The 26329-nt window shown below is 50.9% G+C and overlaps 1 protein-coding gene and 1 long non-coding RNA gene across 2 annotated transcripts; both read left to right on the forward strand.

The window, feature by feature from the left end:
* Nucleotides 1-1886: 1886 nt before the first annotated feature.
* Nucleotides 1887-4513, forward strand: LOC119232678 (uncharacterized). Its single transcript, XR_005122174.1, has 3 exons — nucleotides 1887-1947; nucleotides 3758-3924; nucleotides 4497-4513. It is a non-coding gene; the product is annotated as an uncharacterized LOC119232678 (long non-coding RNA).
* Nucleotides 4514-23979: 19466 nt separating this feature from the next.
* HOXB13 (homeobox B13) lies at nucleotides 23980-26078 on the forward strand. Its single transcript, XM_037494594.1, has 2 exons — nucleotides 23980-24684; nucleotides 25825-26078. The coding sequence occupies exons 1-2, from the start codon at nucleotides 24072-24074 to the stop codon at nucleotides 26076-26078; spliced, it is 867 nt and encodes a 288-aa protein (XP_037350491.1). The 5' UTR covers nucleotides 23980-24071.
* The last annotated feature ends 251 nt before the right edge of the window (nucleotides 26079-26329 follow it).

Consider the following 26329-nt stretch of genomic DNA (forward strand, 5'->3'; position numbering starts at 1 on the left):
AACCGCTGCGCCACCGGGGAGGCCCTAGAGATTTATTTATTTATTTATACAGCACTGGGTACAGTCAGAAGCGGGGGAGAGTGAGAGAATCCACCAGTGCCAGAGCAGGGAACAGAACAGACAGACTGATGAAGTACGCTGCTGAGGGGAGCAGCAGGGGGCAGGAGAGGTCTGCGTGCCATGTGAGACCCTCGACCAGCGGCCGGGGATCGAACCAGTGGTGCGGAGGCTGCGGGTAGCTTTGCAGCCCTGCGCTCAACCACTGCGCCAACAAGGGAGGCCTCTTTCCTATTTCTGACTGAGAAGTGGAGGCTCAAAGAGGGGTTTGGTTTTAGGCCAAGAAACGACTTGCCGTCCTGACTCTGCTACACCCACCAACTCAAATGGATGTTTGGTGAGACGAACATGTTTACAAACATTTTCAATTATTTGGATATTTTGACAGTGTCCCCTCCCCTCCCCTTTATTTAAACATGAAATATCTGAATTAAGATCTTTGGTTTTCATGCTCTAACTCGATTGCGTTTTGGGCATAACTTAAATAGGTCTCTTTGGGACCTGCAGCCTCTAGTCTTTAGGGCCCAATGCACCAGTGAAAATTCATGTTCTTTGCCTTCTGGTTGGGACATTTATGTCACCATGAGATGCACAGTAACTTTTCAAATCTGATGGCACAAACAGACTCCTACTGACAGAAGAAAAGCCAGTTGTTGGATTGGCTCTTCCTTTCTGCATTCCCATGCCTTAGCAGATTTCCTGACTATTCCCCAATATGCCTGTTTAAAGGAAAGGAAGGACAGAAGAAGCAAAGAGGAATCATTGAATTCATTGAACTTGGACCCAGTGACCAGTCGTTTTTCCCCTGGCATTTTTTTTAAATATATTTTTTTAAGATTTATTTATTTATGTATTTATACAAGCACTGGGTACAGTCAGAAGCGCAGGAGGGTGAGAGAACTCACCAGAGCCAGAGCAGGGAACAGAGCAGGCAGCAGGACCGAAGTACACTGCTGAGGGGAGCAGCAGGTGGCAGGAGAGGTCTGTGCACCATGTGGGACCCTCCTCTGGTGGCCAGGGAGCAGCCGGGGATCGAACTGGCGCTGCAGAGGCTGCGGGCAGCTTCGCAACCCAGCGCTCAACCGCTGCACAGCCACCGGGGAGGCCCTCCCCTGGCATTTTCACTCTCTGCCTCTGGGGACCCTACAAGGAAGTGCCATTTGTCAGAAGCGGCTGGGAGGTGGGGGCCATGGTTGGAGGCCATCGTTCATTCTCTAACTCTGAAGAGAGTTATTTTTATTTTATTTTTTTAAGATTTATTTATTTATGCATGCAAGAGCTGGGGTACAGGCCAGAGGTGTGGGGGATGAGGGAATTCACCAGAGACCGAGTGGGGAACAGAACAGGCAGATTGTCCCACGACTCTTCTGAGGGGAGCAGTGGGCCAGTCAGGAAAGGTCTGCTGCGCCATGTGGGTTGCCCTCTGGCCGGCTGCGGGATCAAACTCGTGCTGCAGTGGCTGCGGACAGCTCCATAGGCTGTGTCCTAACCCCATGCACCGCCAAGGAGGCCCCATTTTAATTTTTTAAAAAAGATTTATTTATACACATAAGAACTGGGGTACAGCCCAAATGTGTAGGGGGTTCAGAGAGGATTCACCAGAGACAGGGTGGTGAGCAGAACAGGCGGGTCTAGGGAAACACGCTGCTGAGGGGAGAAGCTGGAGAGACAGGAGAGGTCTGCTGTGCCACGTGGGTCATCTCCCTGGCCGGAATCGGAATCGAACTCATGCTACAGTGGCTGCGGTTAGCTACATAGTGCTGTGACTTAATCCCTTGCGTCACCAGGGAGGCCCATGAAGAGAGTTTTAGAGGGCCGGGTAGCCTGAGAGTTCCAGAAGTGGCTTAGAGGTTTCCCTGGAGAGGGAGTGAACAGAAAAGGCTCAACCAGGTAAATTTGCCCAGAACTGGAGATTGGGACCCGCGGAGAAGAAAACCTTGCTTCCCAGCACTCAGGTCCGTGTTGCTGTTCCAAGCAAGGGAAGGAGCACCCCAGGAGCGCGGAGGAAAATCCCGGGTGGACCGTTAGTCCCTGCCTGCGCCTCTTGCACTGTCCCGCGAGCGCGCCCACCCTGCGCCGAGCCGCCCAGCACTGCTGCCTGGCTGCGCAGACGCGGCCCTTGGTCCCTGCGGGGTCTGGGGAGCCTGCGCCCGCCCAGGGATGGTGGGTTGGAACAGAGATTGGAGGAGCTGCTCGAGGCAGTGCTAGAGCCCCTCTTCTCACTCCGCCCCAGCTGCTGGGGCCCCGACCCCCAAAGCCACAGACCTGCAGCCGGTTCCCTAGGGCCCCTGAGAAGGCTTCCTCTGCTCTCTGCCTCGGGTAGCCACACACAGCACCGAGTTTCATTTGGCGCGTATTATGTGCCAGGCACTGGAGCAAGTGCTTTATGAGTTTCTCCATTGTAAATGGGAATAGCAGGCCCCTCATCCAGTGGGGCCACAGCTTTTCAGGATGCCCTGTGACTCTGCAGAAGCATGGGTGTCCTTCAGGCCATCCTGGATGAAGGGGGATCTGGCTGGTACCTCCCAGCCCTCTCCTGCTCCCTCCATAGCCCAAGGTTGGCACTTTCCAAAGTGCCTTTCTGAGGTGCCGCCCAAGGGAACCCATTTATCTAATGGGAACAGTGCCCCATGGGATGCTCCTCCCCACCCTGAGAAGGCAGCAGGTCACCTCTAGATTCCAGGCTAGCCAGAGGGAGGGGGGACTTCAGAACCTCCCATCCACTAGCTCCCCCTCCTTATGTCCCTCCCTTTCCCTGCCACCCCCTCACCCTTCTTGTCCCACCAGTCTCCAAAGTACAGAGGATGTTTACCCTCAGAGACAGTCAGGATAGCTCTGAGGTCAGAAGCCTGGTTCACTGCAGGGCTGCTGAGGGCCAGGGGCTCAGAGGTTTGGAACCCCAGCCTCCCAGCATCCCTCCCATGACCCAGCAGCCTTCCCAAATGACTTCCTTAAACTGTGGGAGAACTCTGAAAAGGCCCTGGGGGTGCCTGCCTCTCCCGGTCACTGAGGGTTGAGGGGAGGGAGCTTCCCATAATCTGCTCAAACTTTGGTACCTAGAAAGAACCCCCTGCCAAATGCTAGAGATTTCTGTTCACATCCCCACCACCTGAGGTCCCCCTCTTCAGCTTGGCGGGTTTTCTTCACTCTTGGGAAGGAGCAACCAGGAGACCCAAGAAACCCAAGGGTTTACACCAGGCCACTGGCCAGGGACCAGGAGTTTAGAATGTTTGGAAGTGAATCCCAGGATGCAGGGAAGAAAGGGGCAGAAGCCTCCCCTCTCTCCTTCAGGAGCCTGAAAGGCATTGACAGTTCACCAGTGGCTCCTTGGCTCAGCCTGGAGGCCGCAGAGGGCTCATCTGGGAAGCCAGCCACCACGTGGTCCCAGGTTGGGTCTTGGGGTGGACTGGTCCCCAGGAGCCCCTCCTCACCTGCAGAGCCCAGCGGACTGGTTTGCCTGAGCCCACTGCTTTAGCCTCCCTCTGACCCCAGACACTGATAAGCCCCCAGACAGCCAAACATCGTTAACTTCTTTGCCTTTCTACACTTCTCTGCCTGTCCTTTCCCTGACCCTGGGTTGGGGGGTCTCCTCCCTATGTGATTATACTTCCCCATGGGGTGGATTCACGTCCTCTCGCTGGATGGTGAGTGGCACCCCCATTGCTCTCAAAGCGTTCCCTCTGCCCCACCCACCCCTTAGACGCTGCCTCAGAAGCGTTCCAGGAAACAGTAAAAATCAAGAAAGAGAAAGGGGAAGTTGATATCAAAGAATGTCAACAATGATTTTCAGAAACTGAAGCTTAAAATCTCAGCTCAACCTTGACGATGGGAGCTGCATTGTCCCCTGGGACTGCACCGCCAGCGAAGGTCCTCATTTTCATATTTCTATTTGTTTTTTAAACTTTGCTTACACACAAAAAAGAGGGAGGGGTCAGTTTGATAGGACGGAGGTCTGCACCAAAGCAGGCAGCTGCTGGGAAACACGAGGAGACGGTGGTCCTCCCTCCCCTGTCCCATGGAGTGGACAAAGCCCCTGTGGGTCACGGCATGGCGCCAGGTTCGGGGGGAGGGAACCCCGGTAGAAAGCTGGTCATCCTCGCTGCAGCTGTTTGTGCCCGCACCCCACTGCCACCAGTGACTGGTTCTGCCCTCAAATCCTTCCCTAGCTTTTCCTCCCCACACTTTCTCCCAAGAAAGCTTCTGAAAAAGACCCCTGGAAGACAGGTTCTGACCAAAAAGGCAGAGTGGGGGCATAGGAACGTGGCCTGGGGAGCAGGAAGGCCCCTCAGGTGGATGGGGTGCCCTTCTTCATGGAGAGGTCACTTTTTCTGCATAGGAGCTGAGCTCTTAAGCCTCAAGTGTGCCAATTGCACTAATTCAAGCAATTATTTGGGTAAAGTACGACTTTTTGGTTTTTTTTTTTTCCCTTTCACTTGAAGCAATGCAATAATGGAGCCAAAAAAGTTGTGCGCCCTTTGGCCAGAAATCAGGTGAGAAAGAAAGCCTCTTATGCCTCCCCTGGGACAGTTTTGTCAAGAAAGAAGTAGCTAAGTCATTTCTGAATAGTCTTTAACTTTTCAAAGATTTATTTATTTGTGCATTCAAGAATTGGGGTATAAGCCAGAGTTGCAGGGGGTGAGAGGATTCACCTGAGACAGAGGGGGGAACAGAACAGGTGAACCGACTGAAATACACTGCTGAGGGGAGCAGCAGGTGAGACAGGAGAGGTCTGCTGCGCCATGTGGGTCAGCTTCCTAGCGGGGATCAAACTGGTGCTACAGTGGCTGCGGATAGCTTCATAGTGCTGAGACGCATCCCCCTGCGCCACCAGCAAGGCCCCATTTTCTGAACAGTTTTAAAAATACATCTTTAAAGTCTGATTTACCAAACCCATCCATAAACCACCATCACCACCAATTCTGAAGGGATAAAATTTAACAAAACCTTGGGAAAGTAGATCTCATTTCCAAACTTAAAACACTGCCCTAATGGGGGGCCACCTTGAAGTCGCCCACCTTGGGAGTTGTCAGCAAGTCCCCGCGCAGTCAGCGCGCAGCAACCGCGGGCGAGGTCCCCTGGGCGCTCCAGTGCCTCTGGCTGCCGACGGCGGGCGGAGCTCCGCGGGCTCCGCGTTCTCCCCTGACCTCCCCTCTAAAGGTCTGCCTAGGTTTCTGCCCAGGATAAATGAACACAAACTATTTTGTCTTCCCAAATTTCCTTGCAAGTGTCGGGCAGGCCGTGCTGGGATTGCCTCCCTCTACTCCCTCACCCCGCAAAGCGCCAGAGCGCGTTTGGGGCGGTCAGGGTGACACCCCGCGAGGCTGAAAGGAGCCGCGTGGGCGATCTAGTCTGGGACTGGAGAACCCCCACCTCGGAGTTTTGGGAGACGCAATGCGGGGGCGGGGGCGCCTTGGCGCGGGCCCCGGAGGCTGGTGGTCGCCTTTGGGAGAGTGAGCCCGACCTCTGCCGCCCCTAGCGCGCCCGTGCACCCTCATCCTCCGAGGGTGATCGCGAGGCGCTCGCTGGGTCCCGGGAGCCGCTGGCCGCTGACTCCCACGTCGCCCGGGACTGGGCCGGGCCGCGGGCGGCCACCCCTCGGCCAGGGTGGAAGGGCGGCCTCTCCTTTGGGGCTGCCCCCAAGACCCCACCCAGTTTTCTGGTGTTTTCTAAGCTCTCCGGAGAGCCGAGGCCAGTGACCTACGGACGGGTTTGCCCTGCACTGAAGCTTAGTCAGAGGAGGCTGGTGGCCGCCGGCCTCGGCCCGAGGGCTCAGACCTGCCGCGATGAAGCCGTTTCCGTCACAGTCCAGCGAGGGCCTCCTCCAGCCTTCTGAATCTAGAAAGTCAGAAAAGGCGAGGAACTGGTTAAGAAAACACAAATCTCTCCCAACACTGCAATAAAGAAAATTCAAGTAGGCAAGAGTCCAGATTGGATATCTCATTGCTTCTCTTCTGTCCTCTTCCAGGCAAAACGTTTTTTGCAAGAACTCGAATACCTGTAAGGGACAACCATTAAACCTAGCCCATGTCCACTGTGTTGACAAAATCAAGCCCCAATCTCACACTTTAGTAAAATATCATAAAAACAAATGAACAAGAAACCAGGTCAACAAAAAACCATAGGAAAAGGGAAGGACACCAACAGTCAGTTGCTGAAAAAGAACTTTCGATTGCTGTAACACTGTGAAAATATGTTCACCCTCTGGGAACATTCAAAATGTACCAGGCCAGGGGGGCGGGGAGGGGAGGGACTGGGGTCAAAATAAGGGGATTGCAATTGTATGGCAAATATAACAATAAAATTTATTTTTAAAAAAATGTACCAGGCCTTTGATAAGCCTATTTCTAAGAATGTACCACACAGATATACTTGCAGTTAGGCACAGACTAGATGTTGTGTGCTTAGGAGGAAAAACGGAGGGCAAAACTGGACACATATAAATATCACTCACTCATTACCTGATTAAGTAAATTATGGCACGTTAATACAATACAGTGGATTCACTAAAAAGAAGGCACTAGGAAAGAAATAGAGCCATAATTAATAAGTGGTTTTTTTTAAATAAAAAACAAAATACAAAGCTATTTGGAAGGAGACTGAATTCTGGGCACCTCAATTTCTTTTGGGAAGGACTGAGGTGAGAGGGTGTGAGGTGAGGTGTTACTGTCCTTTTGTAACTCTGGAATGCTTCCTTTAGCACACGTCAATTACCTTTCAAAAATATAAAATTGGGGAATTACTTTAATAAAGCTTATTTTTAATATCATAGGCAATTACGCATTACAGAAAAATTTGAAAACACTCAAAAAAACGAATTCCATTTCTGCTTGTGAAGACCTAATCTGAGCTGTGTTTAGAAAGTGCCTAAAAATGTAGACTTTCCCGGGACAATGAGAACGAATAAAATCAGACTTTAACGGACTTAACTTCGTTAAAAAATAAAGACAAAGTTTTTTTTTTTTTCTTTCCTGAAGCAGGTTTGCTTAATTAAACTCAACAAGCCCCATGTTAAAGCAGATACTGAGCTGGTAATTCAAGTAAAAAAAAAAAAAATGACTGGAGGAGAGAAATAGGAACTAACTCTTTTTTTACTCCCAGACTAGGTCTATTTATTTGAGTTGTCCGACCCAGGAGTGCAAAGAGGAAATTGTTTGCACCATTCAGATCAGAAATCAAACCAAACTCTAACCGCTCGCTCGTTTCAAGTCGGAACGTGCGCGGTTGCGGAGCTCTCCGGCTCTGCGGCTGCTACCTCTGCTGAGCTCTTCTGGGAGCCCCGCGGAGCCCGCGCTGGGAGAGCTGACTCCGGGGCCGCTTGACCGGGAAGTCGGCCTGGGGTGGCCCAGGGTGGTGCCTGCAGAGGAGGAGTCGAGGTGCAGGGTATGGAGCCCTGAAGCCCTGGGAGAAATTAATGCTCCTGGAGGAAAATCCTCCTTCTGCGGCCTTCCTGGGCCCGGGGAGAAGATACCCCAGGAGCCGCTCGCTATCCTAATCGCTGGGACCCCCCCCACCCCCCCCACCCCCGCCTCCGGCTTCCGCAATCTCACCAGGTTGGACAGGCGCTTTTTGCAAAGGAAAGTTAGCTTGACTTGGGGAAGCCCGGCGCCCTGAGGTTCTCATGCTCTCTGCCCCCTGCGCGGAGCTGGCACCAGGGAGGAAGTATGGGACCAGGGCTGGCGGTGACTGGCAGTGCCCAGGAGTCCACTGCGCCCACCCACTTGGTTTGGGGCGACTCAGAGTTTGCTCTCCGTGTCACTGGCCCGACAAGCCACTAACTGCAGCCCCTGCTGGAGAAATTTGGGTCTGGGGTGCACCCCCCTCCCCAAATCCTCCCCTTTCTTGCCTGAAGGTGCTTCAGCTCTCTTCAGTGTATCTCTCATTTAAAATACACGGACATGGGCCTCCCTGATGGTGCAAGGGGTTAAGACGCAACCTATGAAGCTATCCACAGCCACTGCAGCACAGTGGCGCACCACATGGCGCAGCAGACCTCTCCTGACTTGCCCACTGCTCCCCTCTGCAGTGTATTTCAGTCAGTCTGCCTGTTCTGTTCCCCACTCTGTCTCTGGTGAATCCTCTCACCCCCCCAACACACACCTTTGCCCTGTACCCCAGCTTTTGTATGCATAAATAAATAAATATCTTAAAAAAAATAGTGGGTCACTGAAGCGCAGAAAAATTAAACAAATTTGTTGGAAAAGATCTTGGGATGGATTCTAGGTCAGCCAGGATGCCTGGCAAGCCTGGAGGAAAAATTGTTGGGTTTTTTTTTAGATTTATTTATTTATGCATACAAGAACAGGGGTACAGGTCAGAGGTGGGGAGGGTGAGAGGATTCAACAGAGAGAGTGGGAAGCAGAACAGGCAGACTGACTGAAATACGCTGCTGAGGGGAGCAGCGGGTGAGGCCAGAGAGGTCTGCTGCACCATGTGGGTAGCTCCCTGGCCACCAGGGGAACGAACTTGTGCTGCAGTGGCTGCGGACAGCTTCACAGTGCTGTGTTTAATGCCTTACACCACCAGGGAGGAGGAATTGTGTGAAGGGGAAGACAAGTCAGGGTGCCCATGTTGGGGGTGGGGAACATCTGGGCTAGGAGAGGGCCAGCGGGAGGAGCAGATCATCCTTCTGTACTTCCCACAAAGAGACCTGGAAGAGGGGCTCTGACTTGAGAGCCAGCAAGTCAACTCCCAGGTCTGCTGGTGTCTCCTTAAAGAGCAGCCTCTTAGAGGCTGAAATGAGCCCAACGTCCTAAGTCAAGTATTATTAATGTACTGGATTTGCTCCCAAGCCGGCAAGCCCCTCCCCCTCTTCTTCTTTGCCTTCCTGGGGATTCTGCTAACCATCTTCTCCTCCAAAGACACTGCCTAGTGAAGGAAAGATCAGAGCCATTCCAGCCAGGCCTTGGGGTCTTGTTCCCCTCATCTTTTCCTTCTCCACCTCTTCCATTTGATTGGCATCACCAAAGTGGGGAGGGGGACTTGGAATCTGAGTATTTGCCCAAATATTCCAGCTTTTTTCACATAAAAGTGTCTGTTGCTCTACAAAAATAAAAATGAAGGGCTTCCCTGGTGGTGCAAGGGGTTAAGCACAGCACTGTGCTTATCCGTATCCTCTGCAGCACGAGTTCGATTTCTGTCCAGTCAGGGAGCTACCCACATGGCACAGCAGACCTCTCTTGTCTTGCCTGCTGTTCCCCTCAGCAATGTGTTTCAGTCAGTCTGCTTGTTCTGTTCCCCACTCTGTCTCTGGTGAATCCTCTCACCCCCCACACACACCTCTGGCCTGTACACCAGTTCTTGTATACATAAATAAATAAATCTTTAAAAATAAATAAAAATGAAAACTCATTGACTTTGGGGACTTTAAAATTATGAGTGGGTCCCTGGTTCTGCTTCTAGCCCATAATCTGAGCAAAGAAAGTAAGATTCAAGTTCATAGTTTGTTTTACTTTTCACATTTCTCCATTTTCTCCAATATTCACTCAGCAGAGGTGAGAGATACCCCTCCTCATACCAGCGTGGACCCATGGCCTGGGGCAGCGTGTCTACTGCTAGGAAGGGACAGAGGGGGCCTAACCAAGTCTCCACAGGAGTTAACAACTCAGGGAAAGTGAAAATTCCAGTAAATCAACTATTGTTTGGTCCAAGAGAAGCCAAACAATGGCTGGCTGATTTCTCCCGGAATTGGCTGAGCTGGCCGGTTATTTTGGCATCACAGAAGATCACTCTAGTGGGTGCTGACCTGGGAGATCTGTATCTGTGTCAACACGGGTGCTGGATGATCCCAGCCCGCATTGTCCTCCTGGTTTGCTGGTTAAGATTTCTTCCCTACCCTGCCAGCACTGAAATTCTCTGATCTCTTTAATTCCCTTTTCTGGCCTTTTCTGCTCCCATCTGTCCCTCTGTTCATCTGCTACAGATTGCATCCATTTTGTGTGTGTGTGTGGGGGGGGTGTTTTTCTGGATTCAGTCCCTCCGGTTGGAGAAGGAATGAATCTTCACTGGCTAATCGGCTCCATGAAGCACTGGATCAGAGCATCCGCCAGAGTAGATGAACACAGCTGCTGGCTGTGATTCTGTCTGTCTTTTTGAAGGTGCTGGTGGGCAGTGATTTCGATGCCTGATGGGTACACAAATTTGCCTTGGGATGGGGGGCTGGTGACCCACCACTACTGCATTTATTAACTTCCTACACACTTTGAAATAACATCAAGTTTATTTCCTCCTGAAACTGAAAAGTACGCCAGAGAAAGGAAAATGATTTTACTTTGTTTCAGTTTGGAGTCTCGTCACCCTGGTCATAAATGGAAAAACAATTCCAGGGTGAGACTTTAGTTGAGACACAGACTTTGCCCACCATTTGAAAGGACAGGGCTGGTGGGGGACTTCAGGGACCAGTCAGGCAGAGTTCTGGGGTCTGGAGGGAGTAGAGGAGTGTTTGGAATCCAGCCTCCCTTTACTGAAAAAATAAACACAGGTTTCCTCTGCTCTCTGAATGTCAAACTGCTCCTATATGGTGTGATTTTTTTTGGGTTACTTTTTGGGTCTGGGAACACTCAAAAATTTTTCCATATAATTTAATGGTAATAGTATTCCCAGTCCCCCCAAAATAACCTGCAAAAATCCTACCAGATAGGAACATTCTACTCTTGAATAACAGAGAAGACCTGTAAATAAATTCTGGCATCCAAATCAAGAAAGGAAATCAAAGGAGAAAAAAGAAACAGGAAACCTGAAAGAAAAAGGTTAGAGAGGGGCCCTTATTAACTCAGAATTGACTCAGTCTTTCCGGACTGGCAGGGTCTCCCACTCTCAACTCAGCGGCCAAAGAAGAGAAAACCACCATCCCATCAGGCTGTTCTTCCTAGCGTCCCCTCTTCCTGGAATCTTCTCCCAAAGACCCATACGCTTCTCTGGGGGCAGAGTCTCCAGAGACTCCAATGCCAGGGTCTCCCACCTCCAACACAGTCTGGTTGGACTGTGGGGGGCTCAAAGTTGGCCTTGGATCCTAGCCCTTCTGACCCCCTGCCCCCTCCCTCTGAATAACCCTTGTCTGGGGAAAGCCCCTGGCAAAGAGGTGCCACTACCAAGAGGAGCTGGACCCCCTCCCTTTGCCCTATTTCCAGATTCTCTTTAAATGAATAACTTCAGCTCCCACCCCATCTTCTTAAATCATAAAGGCTTAAAAAATGTGGACTCCCTGTTGCTGTGGACCAGCCCTGCTGGCTATTGGCTTTACTTGATCCAGAAAATCCCCTGGGGACATCCTCTGGGAAGGAGCCTGTTTTGAGATGTGGGGCCTGAAGCCAAGGGATTTTAAAGTTAGACAGAAAGGAGTATAAATCCCAGACAAGAGCAATCCCATGCTGCACAGCAGAGACCTGGAGATGTGAGACAAACATGGATCTTACTAGATAAAGAATTTCAGAGGCCCCAAGAGTAGGGCACTGTGGCCATCAGGTAAGTTGAATTCACACTTAGGATACATTTCTATTTCTATTCCGCAATGAGATGCCTTCACATGGTGTTTGCAGATATTGCAGAGTGAGTGACTAAAATGCCTAAATGTGTGTGTGTATGAAACACCAGATTTTCTAAGGAAAAAAAACCTTAATAAATCAGCAGTTGAGAAAACATGTCCAAATCTCTTAGAAGCCTTAGATGATTGAGTGAGGTTTCCAGAAGCCAAAGTCACTCAGATACTTCACCCCAACACCTGGGAAGGATAAATGTAAGTTTTGTGTAAAGCTCTGCAGAGGATGGCCAGCAGTGGTTACTCAGGATGGATTATGCGAGATTCAGTTTACGAGGGCAAATTGCATTTCACACATGAGGTTTCACACATGAGTCACCTTGAATAAGCCAATAATTAATTAAAACCATGCATGTCCTGCAGGGGAGAATTTATTGCATTCACTGGCTTTTTATGAGCTAGGTGTATTTGGAAATGAAAAATGTGAAAACTCTTCCGTGGTGTCTGTGCTGCATTCTGCATTGGCTCAAGGAGCCCCCATCTCTCACCAGTTTCCAGAGAGCAGCCTGGCTGGGCTGGAGGCTGGGGGTGCTGCCATTGAAAGTGTAGAACCAATTTATTGTGGCTGGGAAGGGCCCCTGCGGCTCCTGTACCCAGGGTCCTGGCCCATGTTTCCTGGAGTTCCTTTCTGAGACATCTGGGAACTTTGGGCTGTTTAATACACCAAAACTAGGACCCCCTGGACAGAAGGAAGGAATGTGGACAGTGAGTAGGGACACAGATGGAGACAAAATCCTGCTTCCAGGTGGACATCCTGGTATTCATGCCAGTAGGTAACTGGTCAGGTCAAGCCCCCCTTCCTAGTTTGGGAGGGCAGGTATGGTATGGGGGGATGTCAGGGGAGGGACAACAAGGTGAGAATATGTTGTAGATTCTTCATCTCCTTGTTCACCATCACCTGTGAGGGAAGCAACTCACTTGTTACAAACTCAGGTAGTCATCACTTCTCTCATCTTGTTTTTCTTCAAGCAGCCCTGTGTGGGAAGAGACAATATTTCCAATTGATCCGTGAGGAGACTGAGAGTTAGAGGGAGGAGATGGCCAGTTGAAGGATACCACTGGCAACCTGTGCCAGAGCAGGGTAGAAGTTCAAATTTCCCCCATGTCAAGGATGCCCTGGGGCAGGGAAGAGTCAGAGATGGCAAAGTTAGTTTGGCTACTCAGAGAACAGACCATTAGACCATGCCCTTTGGTTCTCCTGGGGAGCACAGAGGCCTGTGGGGGCACCCCAAGGCAGGAAACAGGCAGCAGCCCTGCCCCCTTGGCAGCAATCTTCCCTCTAGATCTGGAGTTGTGATGAAATCTTTGATACTTTCTGAAACCTGGATGACCCAAAGAACTATCTGGGGAGCCCAATCTTAGCCGCCTGGGAGTGGGAGACGGGGAGGTGCAGGGTTCCAGGGGCAACAAGGGAAGCAGGAGGATACAGGAAGTGGGGCAGGCACTCTCTGGCCCTACTTGGGGAGGGCCTTTGGGAACTCAGCTGCTGTCCTGTCCACAGTAGGGGACAGTGGGGCAGGAGCTTGTAAGGAGTTGTTGGATCTAACATGGAGCAGTAATCTTTTCTTTTTTTAAGATTTATTTATTTACAGAGGAACTGGAGTATAGGCCAGGGGTGGGGGGGGGGGTGAGAGGATTCTCCAGAGACAGAGCGGGCAACAGAACAGGCAGACTGACTGAAATACACTGCTGAGGGGAGCAGTGGGCAGGACAGGGGAGGTCTGCACCTTGTGGGTCAGCTCCCTGGCCAGAATCAAACTCAGGCTGAGGCAGTGATAGCCATGAGACTTAACCCCTGGGCCACCAGGGAGGTCCCAGAGCAGTCATCTTTTTGAAGGTGATCAATTCTTTTCAAAATTGGGCAACTCAGGTTTTTAAATAACTGAATGGCAAGGAAAAATGGAAAAGGAAGTAACTATTATAAATTACAAGAAAGGAGACACATCAAGCCAATGTATGGGCTTTTTTTTTTTTTTTTTTAATAGAGGCATTATTTATTTATTTATTTGTTTTGTTTATACATGCACTGGGTACAGTCAGAAGTGCGGGAGGGTGAGAGAATTCACCAGAGCCAGAGCGGGGAGCAGAGCAGGCAGAAGGACCGAAGTACACTGCTGAGGGGAGCAGCGGGCGGCAGGAGAGGTCTGTGCTCCATGCGGGACCCTCCTCCGGTGGCCGGGGAGCAGCCGGGGATCGAACCGGCACTGCAGAGGCTGCGGGCAGCTTCGCAACCCAGCGCTCAACCGCTGAGCCACCGGGGAGGCCCCAATGTATGGGCTTTGATTTGAACAAATTAATTGTTAAAAGACTTTTTTTGAGATAATTGAGAAAATTACATCATGGAGATATATATATATATATATATAAAGATTATTGATTTTGTTATGTGTAATAATCACATGAGATTCTGGGGTATAAAATAAAGAAAAGAAAAGAAAAAAGAGTTCTTATCTGTTAAAGATTCAAACTGAAGTATTTTTGGATGAAATGATGTCCGGGATTTGCTTTAAAATAGGCCATCAGGGGCCTCCCTGGCAGCACAAGCGGTTAAGCCTCAGCAGTATGAAGCCATCAGCAGCCAGTGCAGCAGGAGTTTGATCCCGGGTCAGGGAGCAACCCACATGGCGCAGCAGTCCTCTCCTGACTAGCCCTGCTGCTCCCCTCAGCAGTGTTTTTCAGTGAGCCTGCCTGTTCTGTGCCCCACTCTGTCTCTGGTGAATCCTCTCACCCCACACATCTCTGGCCTGTACCCCAGCTCTTGTGTGCATAAATAAATAATTCTAAAAAAAATTAAAAATAATTTCCCAAATATGTCTGGTGCATTTTTAGTATATTTTAAATTTTTAATGAAATTTATTTCCATTTCAAAGACTGTGACGGACTTGGCATTTGAATGTCAAAGAGAAAGTAACATGTTCAGAGCCAGAGAAAGTAAAATGTTCAGAGCCTCGATCCAGGGTCAAGAAGCCCCGTTTGGAGTCCAGCTTCATCGTTCCAAACGGGAGTAACCTTAGCCCTCGCTGCAGTGCCACTGTGAGGATGAAATCAAAGGCAGCGACTGGGCACTCCCGGTCACCCGCACAGAGGTTCTGATTCCAAAGGAGGCGCCCGGAGGAGCCGGAAGGGCAGCAGGACGCGGAGGGAGGGGTCCGAGGGAGGCAGGCGCTGGGCAAAGTGCTTCCAGGGAGTCCCGCAGGCCCGGCAGGCAGCAGCGAGCCGCCGCCAACGCACTAAGCGGGTTTTTGTGCCCAGGAAACTTCCGTCTCCAGGCGGAATCACCTCCTCAGGGTGAAGGATCCATGAAGGTGGGGTGCACCCCACGGCTGCAGGAGGTCTCTTTGTGGGTGGGAGGAGGGTCAGGAAGGAGGCTCCGCTCATCTGCCTGCGGGCGGCGCTTTGCCATCCAGGAGCCGGAGGAGGGTCAGTCCCAAAGGGTGTGGTGCCTTCTGTAGTGTTACTGCAAAATCTGCTGGATCTGGTGTTTATGCACGCGGAAGGAAGAGAAACAAGCCTCTTGGAACAAAAGGAAGAAAATCCTTGTCACTTCTCTTGATGGGGAGTTGTCCTGGTCCCCTTGGTTTTGACGAATTCTCCAAAGTGGATCCAGGCACTTAACCCCTCTAAAGGGCTTCAGGACCTGGGCATGCGAACTTGTCCACAGTGCCTTTGTGCCTCTCCTGTGCCAAGATCTAGCCTAAACCCTGGGACAGGTGACTCCTCAGGCTAGAAAAAAAAGAGGCAGATGGTGCCAGCAGGGGACAAATGAGGCAGGACCCAAAGGTGAGTTGGTGTTTGTGTTTCCAGAGCAAGGACAGAGAGCAGCCCCACAATTTCTGTCTGCATCACCCCCAAACACACACACACACAGCTGGAGGCTTGGGAGGGCCTGTGCCAGACCCCAGGGATTATTGAGAGGTGGGGGGTGGGGTGGAGCTGCTGGGTCTGTTTTCTATGGTTCATCCCCAGGCTCCCACTTGGGCCTTGCCTCCATTCTTAGGAAAATTTTCTGGCTGACCTCAGATATAAGAAATTAGGAGTCCTAACCATGCCTGTTGGAGCAGTCCCTCAGCTTGGCAGGGAGTGTCTTTGTGATCAGGCTTTCACCCCTTAGGACCTGATAGACATAGGGTTGGGACTTGAAAACCACCCTCAACTTGTGAAGCTTACACACTCACATCCCATCCCACCTGACTTTTGGGGCTCCTCAGGGGTAAGCATGGAGTGGGATCATCAGGGCATCCCTGGAAGTTCCAACATTGCACCCACCGGCCAGAGCTATCTACCTTTGATAGTCTTCATCCCTTCTTCTGCTCCTAATACAGAACTCAGAGCTGCTTGGACTCCTGAAACTGGCCATCAGTTTCTGAGGTCAAATCAGTCGAGCTTGGGGAAAGATAGTTCCCAGGCATCTGTCACCCAGGCACTGGAGGACAAAACTGCTTAGACTGAGTGATCTCTAAGGACACTCCTACCCCCAAATATCAACTGACTAGTTTGAGTAACTAGAGAAGTTGGGGTTTCCCATTCTTCATGAGAAGGGAGACCCACATATCTCCCAATCAGAAACAGTCCTCATTAATGATTTCATCGGAGAATTTAAATTTTAAATTTGGGGGACTTAAATTTTCATTTGGGGGACTTAGTTTTCTTGGTATCTCCCATGTATACAGGAGGTATACATGTTATTAAATTTATGCTTGTTTTTCTCCTGCTAATCTGCCTTTTATTATAGGGGTGTCTTGGGTAAGAACCTTGAAGGGTAAAGGGAAAATTATTGTTCCCCCTACATATCCCTCTTAAGAACGGGGATTTTATTTAGTAAACCAGTGTTCCTAGAATCTAAATAGGGCTTGGCACATGAGCAACATCAACCAATATTTGTTTAATGAACAAATGAATACATATTTAAGATAACATAGTTGGTCAAAGGGTACACACTTGCTACTTGAAGATTAGTAAGTTCTGGAGATCTAATGCACAGCTTAGTCAACAATTCTGTACTGTATATTTCAAAGTTTCTGAGAGACTAGACCTTAGATGTTGTTATAACTTTAAAAAGGATAATTATGTGATGTGATAGAGGTGTTTGCTAACTATATGGTGGTAATCATACTGTAATACATAACTATCAAATTAACCTCACTGTACACATTAAGATTATACAATACTATATGACAATTATATCTCAGCAAAAATATAAATAAATGTTGGTGGGTGATTTTTCCAATTTAAAGTGAAGGACATTTCATCTGCTCTCTCAAAACTCTCAGAAAACCACTGAAGTAGGCTAGAGAAGTACTAGTTTAAGCCCAAGTGACCAAGAACCAAGACAGTTTACGAACCCAGAGTCCAGCTCCAACCCCATTTCACCGTGATGAAGGGTTCCATGTGAAAGGCCCAGTATCATTCTGCATTAGTACAGTCTGTGCAGACAGGTTGCAGACAATCAGCCAGACACCTCCAGCCCCATATGGTGTTGGGGTCTGTGGTAAATGGATGACCCTGAACTTTGGGGCCTTGGCTAAGGTGGACTTTGGATTTTCCTCTGGGTAATCAGGAACTACCCAATGTTCATCTCTGTCTGGACTGAGATTCAGAAAGGAAGATGGCGTGTGTGCTTGTGAAGAGGAGAGAGAGAGAGAGAGAGAGAGAGAGAGAGAGAGAGATCTGCCTTTTTCTTTTTCCAACTTTGTTTCCTGAAACAGACAGCTCAGTGGGAAGAGAAGGTAGGTGAAGCTTCTGCTTCTGCTATGGGGCTGCAGGAGAGACAGAGACGAGGGAGGTGGGACACAAGATGGTTAAGTCCTGGCTAATGGGGAGGATCACCATGGGCCTCTCAGCAAGGGAAATGATGGCTCAGAGCAGAAATCAAATCTCTCACACTGTACTCTCCCCTAAGCCTAGACTACAAATATATTTAAGGTCTGATAGGTGAGTTTGGGACTTGAGAGACTAGGAGCTTGCACTGGCATTCCTCTTGCCTGAAGACTAGCAGCCCTAGTCTTTTTGTGTCTAGCAGCCCTGAGAGTAACCAGCATTTATCTTGATGTTTATTACCTATAACCACACTTCCTGAGAGGGAAAAAAGAGGTGGAGTTGGAAGGAGAGTTTTCAGCAATTCAAATTGTTTCCTTGAACTTGCAGATAGGCTTTTGATATATTCCCCATTTCTGAGTCCCATCCAGGACCTCAGGGGCTGGGGCAAAGGAAGCTGAGTGAGAATCCCAGGACCCTAGAAGCTGTTGCAGATCCCAAAGATGTTGGTTGTAGGTTCTCATTTGAGAATCCCATCCTGTTACTTCCAAGTGTGTGTGTGTGTGTGTGTGTGTGTGTATGGAGGAGGCAGTTCCTCTGGGAATTACAGGGTGAAGAGGAAGTGACCTAGAGCACCAATTTGTTCCCATTTAGAGGACTCCTGGCTGTCCGGAGTCATCCATGACAGTGGCCCAACACACCATCCTTGAGACTGGGCACCCTTATGACCCTAATAACCTCACCCAACCTAGATTTTGGGGAATAATCTGTGGTCAGCTTAGTGGCCTCTATCTGGCTCTCCCTGAGGTCCTTCCCCACCCCCCAACTGATACCCTCAGCCTCTGTAAATTCTTTTCCTTTCTCCCGTAGGCTGGGGGGGGGGCTGCCACTGTGGCTCATCTGACAGCCCTCCCCTCCTCACACAGTGCAGATGGGAAGACCCAGGCTCCAAGAGGGAACTCATCTGCCCATTATGCTTAGAATAAAACCTTGCTCAAGATGTGTGTTCTGCAGTGTGGAGATGGTCCACAATTCCTGGCGGTATGAGCCTGATCCTGGCTGCGCTGCTCTGGGTTGGATGCTGAGCATGGGTGACCAAGGATGGCCTCCCCAGTAAAGTCCAGAATCAGGAGAGGATTAGGCACGCTGGGGCCAGTAAGCCTTCCAGTCCTGCAAACGCGGTGGGCAAGAAGCAGCCAGCTTGCATGTCCTTATGGGGAGGGGAGTGCTCAGTCTCTTCAGCCACCCTCATTGGAGCCTCACAGTTCTTGGGTTTGGGTAAGCATTTCTCGGTTTCCAGACACCTGGGGAGGGGTGCAGTGGCCACGAGCTTATAGCCGCCTCTCTTTTGATTGCTCCTTTATAGCCCCTCTTTGGATTGCTCCTCAGATCCACTTGTCCTGTGTTGAGACTGTGATTGTCTCTAATTTCATAGCTGCCCCCATAAGCCTTAGCCTTGGAGCATTTGGATTTGTCTTGAGAGGGTTGCAATCGCCTGAAGGCTGCAGAGGTCCACAGGTGGGGAGGGACTAGGAGGTGAGAGTGACCTTGTCCCAATAGCCATGCCTCCAACTCTGTGGCTCTTGTAGTACCTGGACTCCCACATCAGTTTGTCCAAAAGATCTTCCTCTGAGGTTGTGAGAGGCCCCTCCCGACCTCTTTGCAGGAGGACCAGAGTGTTCTCTCACCCCCGTCATCCTGGTGTCACTGTTGTAGCCCTTGCAAAGTTCTGCTAGTCTTCCAGGTCATTCCAGCCTGCCTGGAAGGCTGCCCCCAACCAAGGGCAGCCTCAGGGCCTGCTGAGAATGCTGCCTGCCCGGCAGGCCCTTCCCCGACTTGGAAAGAACAGTGGAAAATTAAGAGGGCCCCTAAGAAAAATCAAGGGCTTGTGTTGGGGTGGAGGGGAGAGGGGAGGGAGTAGAGAAAAGTAATATGGAAAAAAGAGAGAAAGGAATTGGGAGGGGAAACCCAAGGAATTAAAAAAAAAAAAATGGACTAGAGGGAAAGGCAGAAAAGGAGGAAGGAAAAAAGAAAACGAAAGAAAGATAAGGAGAGGATAAAACACACACAAAGGAAATAGTGTGACTGATAGAAAGGAACCAAAGAAAAAATAAAGGTAAATTGCGGGGTGAGGTGGGGTGGGGGCGGGATGGAGAGCAGAAAGTACACAGGAAAGACTATTTACAAAAAGCAAGATGAACCAAACTGCAGAAGGGCCGGGAGAAAAATTCAAATATAAAAAAGAGCGCCATCGAGAGAAAACGCAGACGGGGCGCGGGGCGGGGGGCGGATGAAAGAAAAGACAAAAGAAAGAGCGCGCCCCAGATCTGACCACTTTCATGAAACCGAGAAAAGGGACCCCGCGAGCAGCTTGGCCAGACCCGCGCCGTCCGCGGCGCAGCGCAGCCTCAGCGCTTCCGACGGGCGCGTCGACGGCGCCGCACACGCCCCGTCACCACCGACCCCAGGCCGCGGCCGCGGACGGGGCTCCAGTTGGGAGATCCAGCCACCAGCCCCCCATTTTGCTTTACGAAAAATAAAACATAATTTACCAAATGCTCCAAGTGGGGAGGATGGGCACCTTCGGCCCCCCCCCCCCCCGCCCCTTCCCGTCGGCGTCCGGGAGCGGAGAGCGGGGGCGGGAGCTGACACGGAGGTGCCAGGTCCCCGTGGCCGGAACCCCCGGGGGCGCGGCGGCTGCGCTCAAAGCCGGGTTGTAAAGGGCTCAGGCGGTCTGTGGGGCCGCGCTGAATGGGCTCCCGGAGGTAAACAGACTCTTAACTTTCAACTTGGCCTTGACCTTCCTGAAGGTGTCTGGCCGGTATGTAAAGGAGCGGCTGAGGCTTTCAGCCGGCTTGGCGGGGTCAGGAAGGGGGGCAGGGGGTGGGGGAGGGTCAGGACTCTGGGAGGGCCTCCCTCGAGGCTCCCCTCAGACACAAAGGAGCCTGTGGGGCTGGGAGAAGGGCTGGCTCGGCAAAGGCGGGCTGAGGGCTCCGGAGGCCTGGGTTTCAGAGGCTCTGGCCCTGAGAGTCTGTGGAGGCCCAGGGAGGAGTGGGAGACCCTGAGCCTGCCCAGTCTGGATGGAATCCTCAGACTCACTCCTGCGGAGAGAAGGGACTGGCACTCTATTTATTTATTTATTTTAAGATTTATTTATTTACGCATACAAGAGCTGGGGTACAGGCCAGAGGTGGGGGGGGGGAGGATACACCAGAGCCAGAGTGGGGAGCAGAACAGGCAGACTGACTGAAATACACTGCTGAGGGGAGCAGAGGGCGAGACAGGGGAGGTCTGCCGCCCCATGTGGGTTGCTCCCTTGCCAGGGGGACGCAACTCAGGCTGCAGAGGCTGCACATTGCTTCATAGTGCATTGCTTAACCTCTTGTGCCACCAGGGAGGCCCCGGGACTGTCACTCTTTAGGGCAACTGCCTTTTTCTTTTAAAATAAACAGGTGACTTTTACTTCAGAAACAGACTGTGAAAACAAAGTAGAACTCATATTTATTCAGTTTCTAAGACACTTTCATGTGCAAAGCCTCATTTAATCTTCATAGCATTCTTCATAAGGAATTACTGCCCCATTTTACATTTTACACATCAGGGGACTCAGTCTTACCTTATCTGAGGTCAGCTGGGTCTGTGATAGAGGCACATATGTATATTGATGTGCAGGAAACAAGAGCATATGTTAATAAATATGAGACCCAGAACTGTCCCCTGGGATCTTTACTAGTTGCTAAATAAATTGTCCTATAAAACAAAAACAACCCCCATAGTATTTATTTGTATTAAATGGTGTCTGTTTACCTAGGGGGCTCCAGCACAGCTGGTAAACTTGTCCAGAGCAAGGTCTGTGTTGGTTGTCTCTGCATTCTACAATGCTGCCTTTATGTCGCTTAGCTGCTTATTTCCATGGTTTGGGTAAGGATTACTACATGTCCAAAAACACAGTGGCAGGCTATGAATTAAAATTTTTTATGTAATTATTTTTCTTTCTAAAAATTGAGCTGACATTGGGGCCTCCCTGGTGGCACTATGAAGCAATCTGCAGCCACTGCAGCATGAGCTCCATCCCTGGCCAGGGATGTCACCCGCATGACACAACCAACCTCTCCTGTCTCCCTGCTGTTCCCCTTAGCAGTGTATTTCAGTAGACCCTCCTGTTCTGCTCCCTACTCTGTCTCTGGTGAATCCTCTCACCGCCTCTCCCCCAACCCCTGACCTACACCCTAGCTCTCCTATGCATAAATAAATAAAATAAATCTTAAAAAAAATTGAGCTGACACTGATGTAAAGTACAGGAACATCAAGTGTATAGCTTGAATTTTCACTAATTGAATACACCCATGTAACTGGTATCCAGATTGAAAGAGAGGAGGTTTCTAGCACCCCAAGAAGGCTTCCTCATGTCACCTTCCAATCAGGACAATTTGGGACTGCTGATAGCACAGGTTAATCTTTTCTGCTCTTGAGCTGCATAGTCATAGCTGCTCTTGAGCTGCATACAAAAGTTACTCTCTGCCCCTGGCTTCTTGCATCCACATCTCTGTATGATTGACCATGTTGTGGATAGCAGACAGAAAGTACCCTGTTCTTTACTTATGGCATGCTTCATTCATCCATTCAATGATTGATGGGCATTTGGGTTGTTTCTGTTTTTGAGCTATAATAAATAAACTTGTTTAGGCGTTATAGTATATACCTCTTCATGGACATAAACATTGATTTCCACTGGGGAGATATCCAGGAATGGAATTGCTCAGGGTCATAGGGAACGATTATGATTATTTATATTTTAAATGTAGGGGTTTATTCATCTCTCTGCTATCATCTACCAAGTGAAAACCTTTTAGTTTTGAGGTACAAATTTGGTATTTCTGCCATTCATAATTAGACAAGAAAAATATTTGAAGAAACTGGAAAGCGTTGAAGAGACATTGCCTTCCTTTTCTCTTTGGTTGTTCTCAATCACAATAAAATCTCATGAGGATTTCATGCTTGGTGTCTTTGATTATTAGTAATGTTGGTTGAAGGTGATCTACAGTCTTCATTCTAAGCCTACAACTTGGAGCAGCTCCAACTTGCCCTTTCCTGACAGATGGCTAGGTTAATGTTCAGGTTGGTGAATGGGCACTGCTGAGCCCACCTGGAGCTCAGAGTGGTCTGCTCTGTATAAGTGCTGCAACTCTGGTATAGAATTGAAAAGCTCCTTTCTTCCCCAGAAAAACTGGGGATTCTAGAAAAAGTGAACACAGAAGGATTTAATTTGGGAGGTAGTGAAGGAAAGAGAAAATTTGCTAAAGATAGATTGTTGGAAAAAAAATCCTCTGGCTTCTGAATCGCATGACACAATAGGCCCCAATAGAGGGGCCTCCAGCAATTCCTCCCACCCCCCTTTCCTTGTAAGGAAATTTAAAGCCTGGACGAAGCAGATAGAGGTGCTGAGCTTTCTGGATCCTCAGCTTTCCTGGGCCTCTTGGAGGCTGGGCATTTTTACATGGGTCAGGTGCCTGTGTTCTTGGGGTGCAAACACGTTCATGGCTAGTTAGCCAGCCTTGGCTTTCCCAAAATTCCTCAGATTGCTGAATAGAGGGGAAAGGAATTTTAGGTTTCTATAAGGTCTTCTCCTATCCCTTCCTCCAACTTCCCTCTCCCTCTCAGTACTGCCTTCCTTGGGTCTCCTCTCCCGCTCACTCCCTCCCTGCATCTCTCTCCAGCTGCCCTCTGTATCTCTTTCCCTGCTCTTAAAGGGAAATTCAGACCCCCTTCCATAGGCCACATCTCCCCTTCAGGTCTGAGCTTGCAAGCCCCAGGCTCCAGGTCACGCTTATCTCCTTTTTTTGGAGCTCGTGCCCACCTTCCCCGCCCTCTGCCTCTCCCCGAAATCTGGGCTTCCTCCGGAGCCATCTGGATAGCTGCTGCAGGTTCCTGGGGACTGCGAGTCCAGGGCACTTTCCAGGGCACTTTCCTGGGCCCCGCAGCAGCCCATTAAAGCTCATCCGGGACTGAGGGGTGGGGTGGATGGGGCACCTGGAGAGAACTGGGGTACTAGTATCCAGAAGCTAGCAAGGGCCCCAGAGATTCACCCTTTAACACTCCCATTTCCCAGCCTCCTCTGGCTCAGGCGCATTCCCAGGTTCCCCTTTCAGGCCCAGAGTGGCCTCCTGGCCCCACCCCCTACTCCCCTTCCCCCACGGGATGGACACTTTATAGGGAGCGCTTTTTTATTCTCTCGTTAAACCTGCCAAAGCACAGGAGACAGAGGGCCAGGGAGGGAGAAGAGGCAACGGAGGTGGGGCCTGGCTCCTGTCCCTTCTCCCTCCTGCCCACCCCCCACCACATCCCCCCCGCCCACCCCCCCAGCCCTGCAGAAAGCAGCAAAAGGACACCCTTCTTCTCTCGGTTTCAAAAGCAAAGAGAGAGGGAGAGAAAGAGAGGGGCGGGGTGAGAGAGCGAGAGAGCGAGCGCGAGGCGGGGGTTAAGTATTTTCGCAATTTCTGCCATGAAGATTTTACTAGCGTCTCTCCTCCAGGCCAGCCAATCAGCGCTCGTGCCTGGGCCCCTGCGTCTCTTGCGTCAAGACGGCCAGGCCCAGCGAATGCAGGTGCCTTGAGATCTGTGAACGATTTAAAACGCCTTGGATTCACCCAACCTAGGTGGGGAGAGAGAGCTGGGTGCCCCCTGTACCCCCCCAGTCCCGGCACCCCATGAACGGACCCTCGGCCCCATGGAGCCCGGCAGCTATGCCACCTTGGACGGGGCCAAGGTTGTGGAGGGCTTGCTGGGAGCTGGCGGGAGTCGGAATCTAGTCGCCCACTCCCCACTGACCAGCCACCCTACGGCGGCGGCGCCTACGCTGATGCCTACTGTCAACTATGCCTCCCTGGATCTGCCAGGTTCTGCAGAACCTCCAAAGCAGTGCCACCCATGCCCTCCCGGGGTGCCCCAGGGAGTGTCCCCAGCTCCAGTGCCTTACGGCTACTTTGGAGGCGGGTACTATTCCTGCCGAGTGTCCCGCAGCTCTCTGAAGCCCTGTGCCCAGGCAGCCACGTTGGCCGCCTACCCAGCGGAGGCTCCCGCAGCGGGGGAGGAATACCCCAGCCGGCCCACCGAGTTTGCCTTCTATCCCGGGTATCCGGGTCCCTACCAGCCTATGGCCAGTTACCTGGATGTGTCAGTGGTGCAGACCCTGGGAGCCCCTGGAGAGCCGTGCCACCACGACTCCCTGCTGCCTGTGGACAGTTACCAGCCTTGGGCCCTCTCCAGTGGCTGGAACAGCCAGATGTGTTGCCAGGGTGAACAGAACCCACCAGGACCCTTTTGGAAGGCAACATTTGCAGGTAAGCTGCCCCACTACTCAGGTCCCCTGGGCTCTGATTGTGGAGGTGTAGGCCCAGCTGGCATTGCCTGGGAGGAAGAGGAGGGAGACTTGGGGCTGGTGAGGAGGAGCTTGGTGTTCCTGGGTTAGTTATGTAGGATTTGGGGGGTTCAGGACACTGGAGAGCCTGGGTGGGGGCCCCAGAAGCTCAGTAGGAGGAGCTTGAGCTGGGTGCTATCTGAAACCTTGGGACCACCAGGGACCTCACCTCCCCAGGAGGTCCCGGGAACAGTCCAAGTGTTTCTTTGCTATTGGATGGGTCTCAGGGTGTCCCTACCCAGCAGGATTTCAGTTTAGTTCTACACAAAAGCGAAATAATTCTTAATTCACTGAGTGGAGGGTGAGGGTGGGTAGGAACAGAGATACTGGATGTTCTGTAAAGAATACCTCTTTGGGCCTCCCCGGTGGCGCAGCAGTTGAGCGGTGGGTTGTGAAGCTGCCCCCAGCCTCTGCAGTGCTGGTTCATTCCCTGGCCACCGGGTGAGGGTCCCACATGGCACGCAGATCTCTCCTGCTGCCCACTACTCCCCTCAGCAGTGTACTTCGTCAGTCTGCCTGTTCTATTCCCCGCTCTGGCTCTGGTGAATTTTCTCACCCTCTCGCGCTTCTGACTGTACCCAGTGCTTGTATAAATAAATAAATAAATAAATCTTAAAAAAAAAAAAAAAAGAATACAACCCCTTCCTTTCTCTCAGATGAAGTTTTCAGTTTCCAAAGGAAAATTGATTTCCTCTAGTCATGTTTCCTGTAGTCATGAGTTAGGGGTGTGTGTGTATGTGATTTTGTTTATAAAGCCTATGTGTGGTCCAAAGACAGAAAATGCATGTGAGGGTGGACAGGTGTGATCACAGGCAAAGGTCTGGCCGTATGTGGTGGGTCTGTCTGCAGGCTTGCAGGTGTGAGGGCACTGGAGGGTGAAGGTGGTCTTCCAGGAGCCCAGTCCTTACAAGGCTGAGCCGTGATCAGAGAACCAGGCTGAAGCGGAGGTGATCTGTGTTTTTTAGGGGAGGGGGAGCACAGCTGCACGGGTAGTTTGTGTGTCCTAGGTCTGCACAGTGGGTGCCAAGCTTGTCTTTATCTCCCTCCCTCTCCTGCCTGGCAGACTCAAGTGTGCAGCACCCTCCTGACAGCTGTGCTTTCCGCCGAGGCCGCAAGAAGCGCATTCCCTATAGCAAAGGGCAGTTGCGGGAGCTGGAGCGAGAGTATTCAGCTAACAAGTTCATCACCAAGGACAAGAGGCGCAAGATCTCGGCAGCCACCAGCCTCTCAGAGCGGCAGATCACCATCTGGTTTCAGAATCGCAGGGTTAAGGAGAAGAAGGTTCTTGCCAAGGTCAAGACCAGCTCTACTCCATGAAGGAGCTTCGTGGTTAGGGGTAGGGGGTGGGGAGGGGAAATGGGGGTATTTTGGGGAGACCCGGAGCCTTTCAAGGTCAGGAAGGAATCCAGGATTCTGCTGAGTGGCTTCCAGGGGTGACACTTCCCAGGCTCCTGGGCTGTTTCTCAGGGACAACCTGGGTACCCCGTATGTCCCAGAGAGCCAGTGGGACCCAGAGTTACAGCCCGATCTGCCAGGACACCACCATCTGAAGGACTTGTCCCAATCAT

The sequence above is a fragment of the Talpa occidentalis genome, unplaced genomic scaffold (genome assembly GCF_014898055.3).
Source record: "Talpa occidentalis isolate TD23 unplaced genomic scaffold, MPIMG_talOcc4v2.1 talOcc4.7, whole genome shotgun sequence".
In the NCBI taxonomy this organism is placed as follows: Eukaryota; Metazoa; Chordata; class Mammalia; order Eulipotyphla; family Talpidae; genus Talpa; species Talpa occidentalis.

Coding starts and splice junctions, on each gene's coding strand:
- HOXB13 (XM_037494594.1), top strand. CDS start 24,072: ATGGAGCCCGGCAGCTATGCCACCTTGGACGGGGCCAAGGTTGTGGAG. Junction 24,685..25,824: donor TTGGAAGGCAACATTTGCAG/GTAAGCTGCCCC, acceptor CCTGCCTGGCAG/ACTCAAGTGTGCAGCACCCT.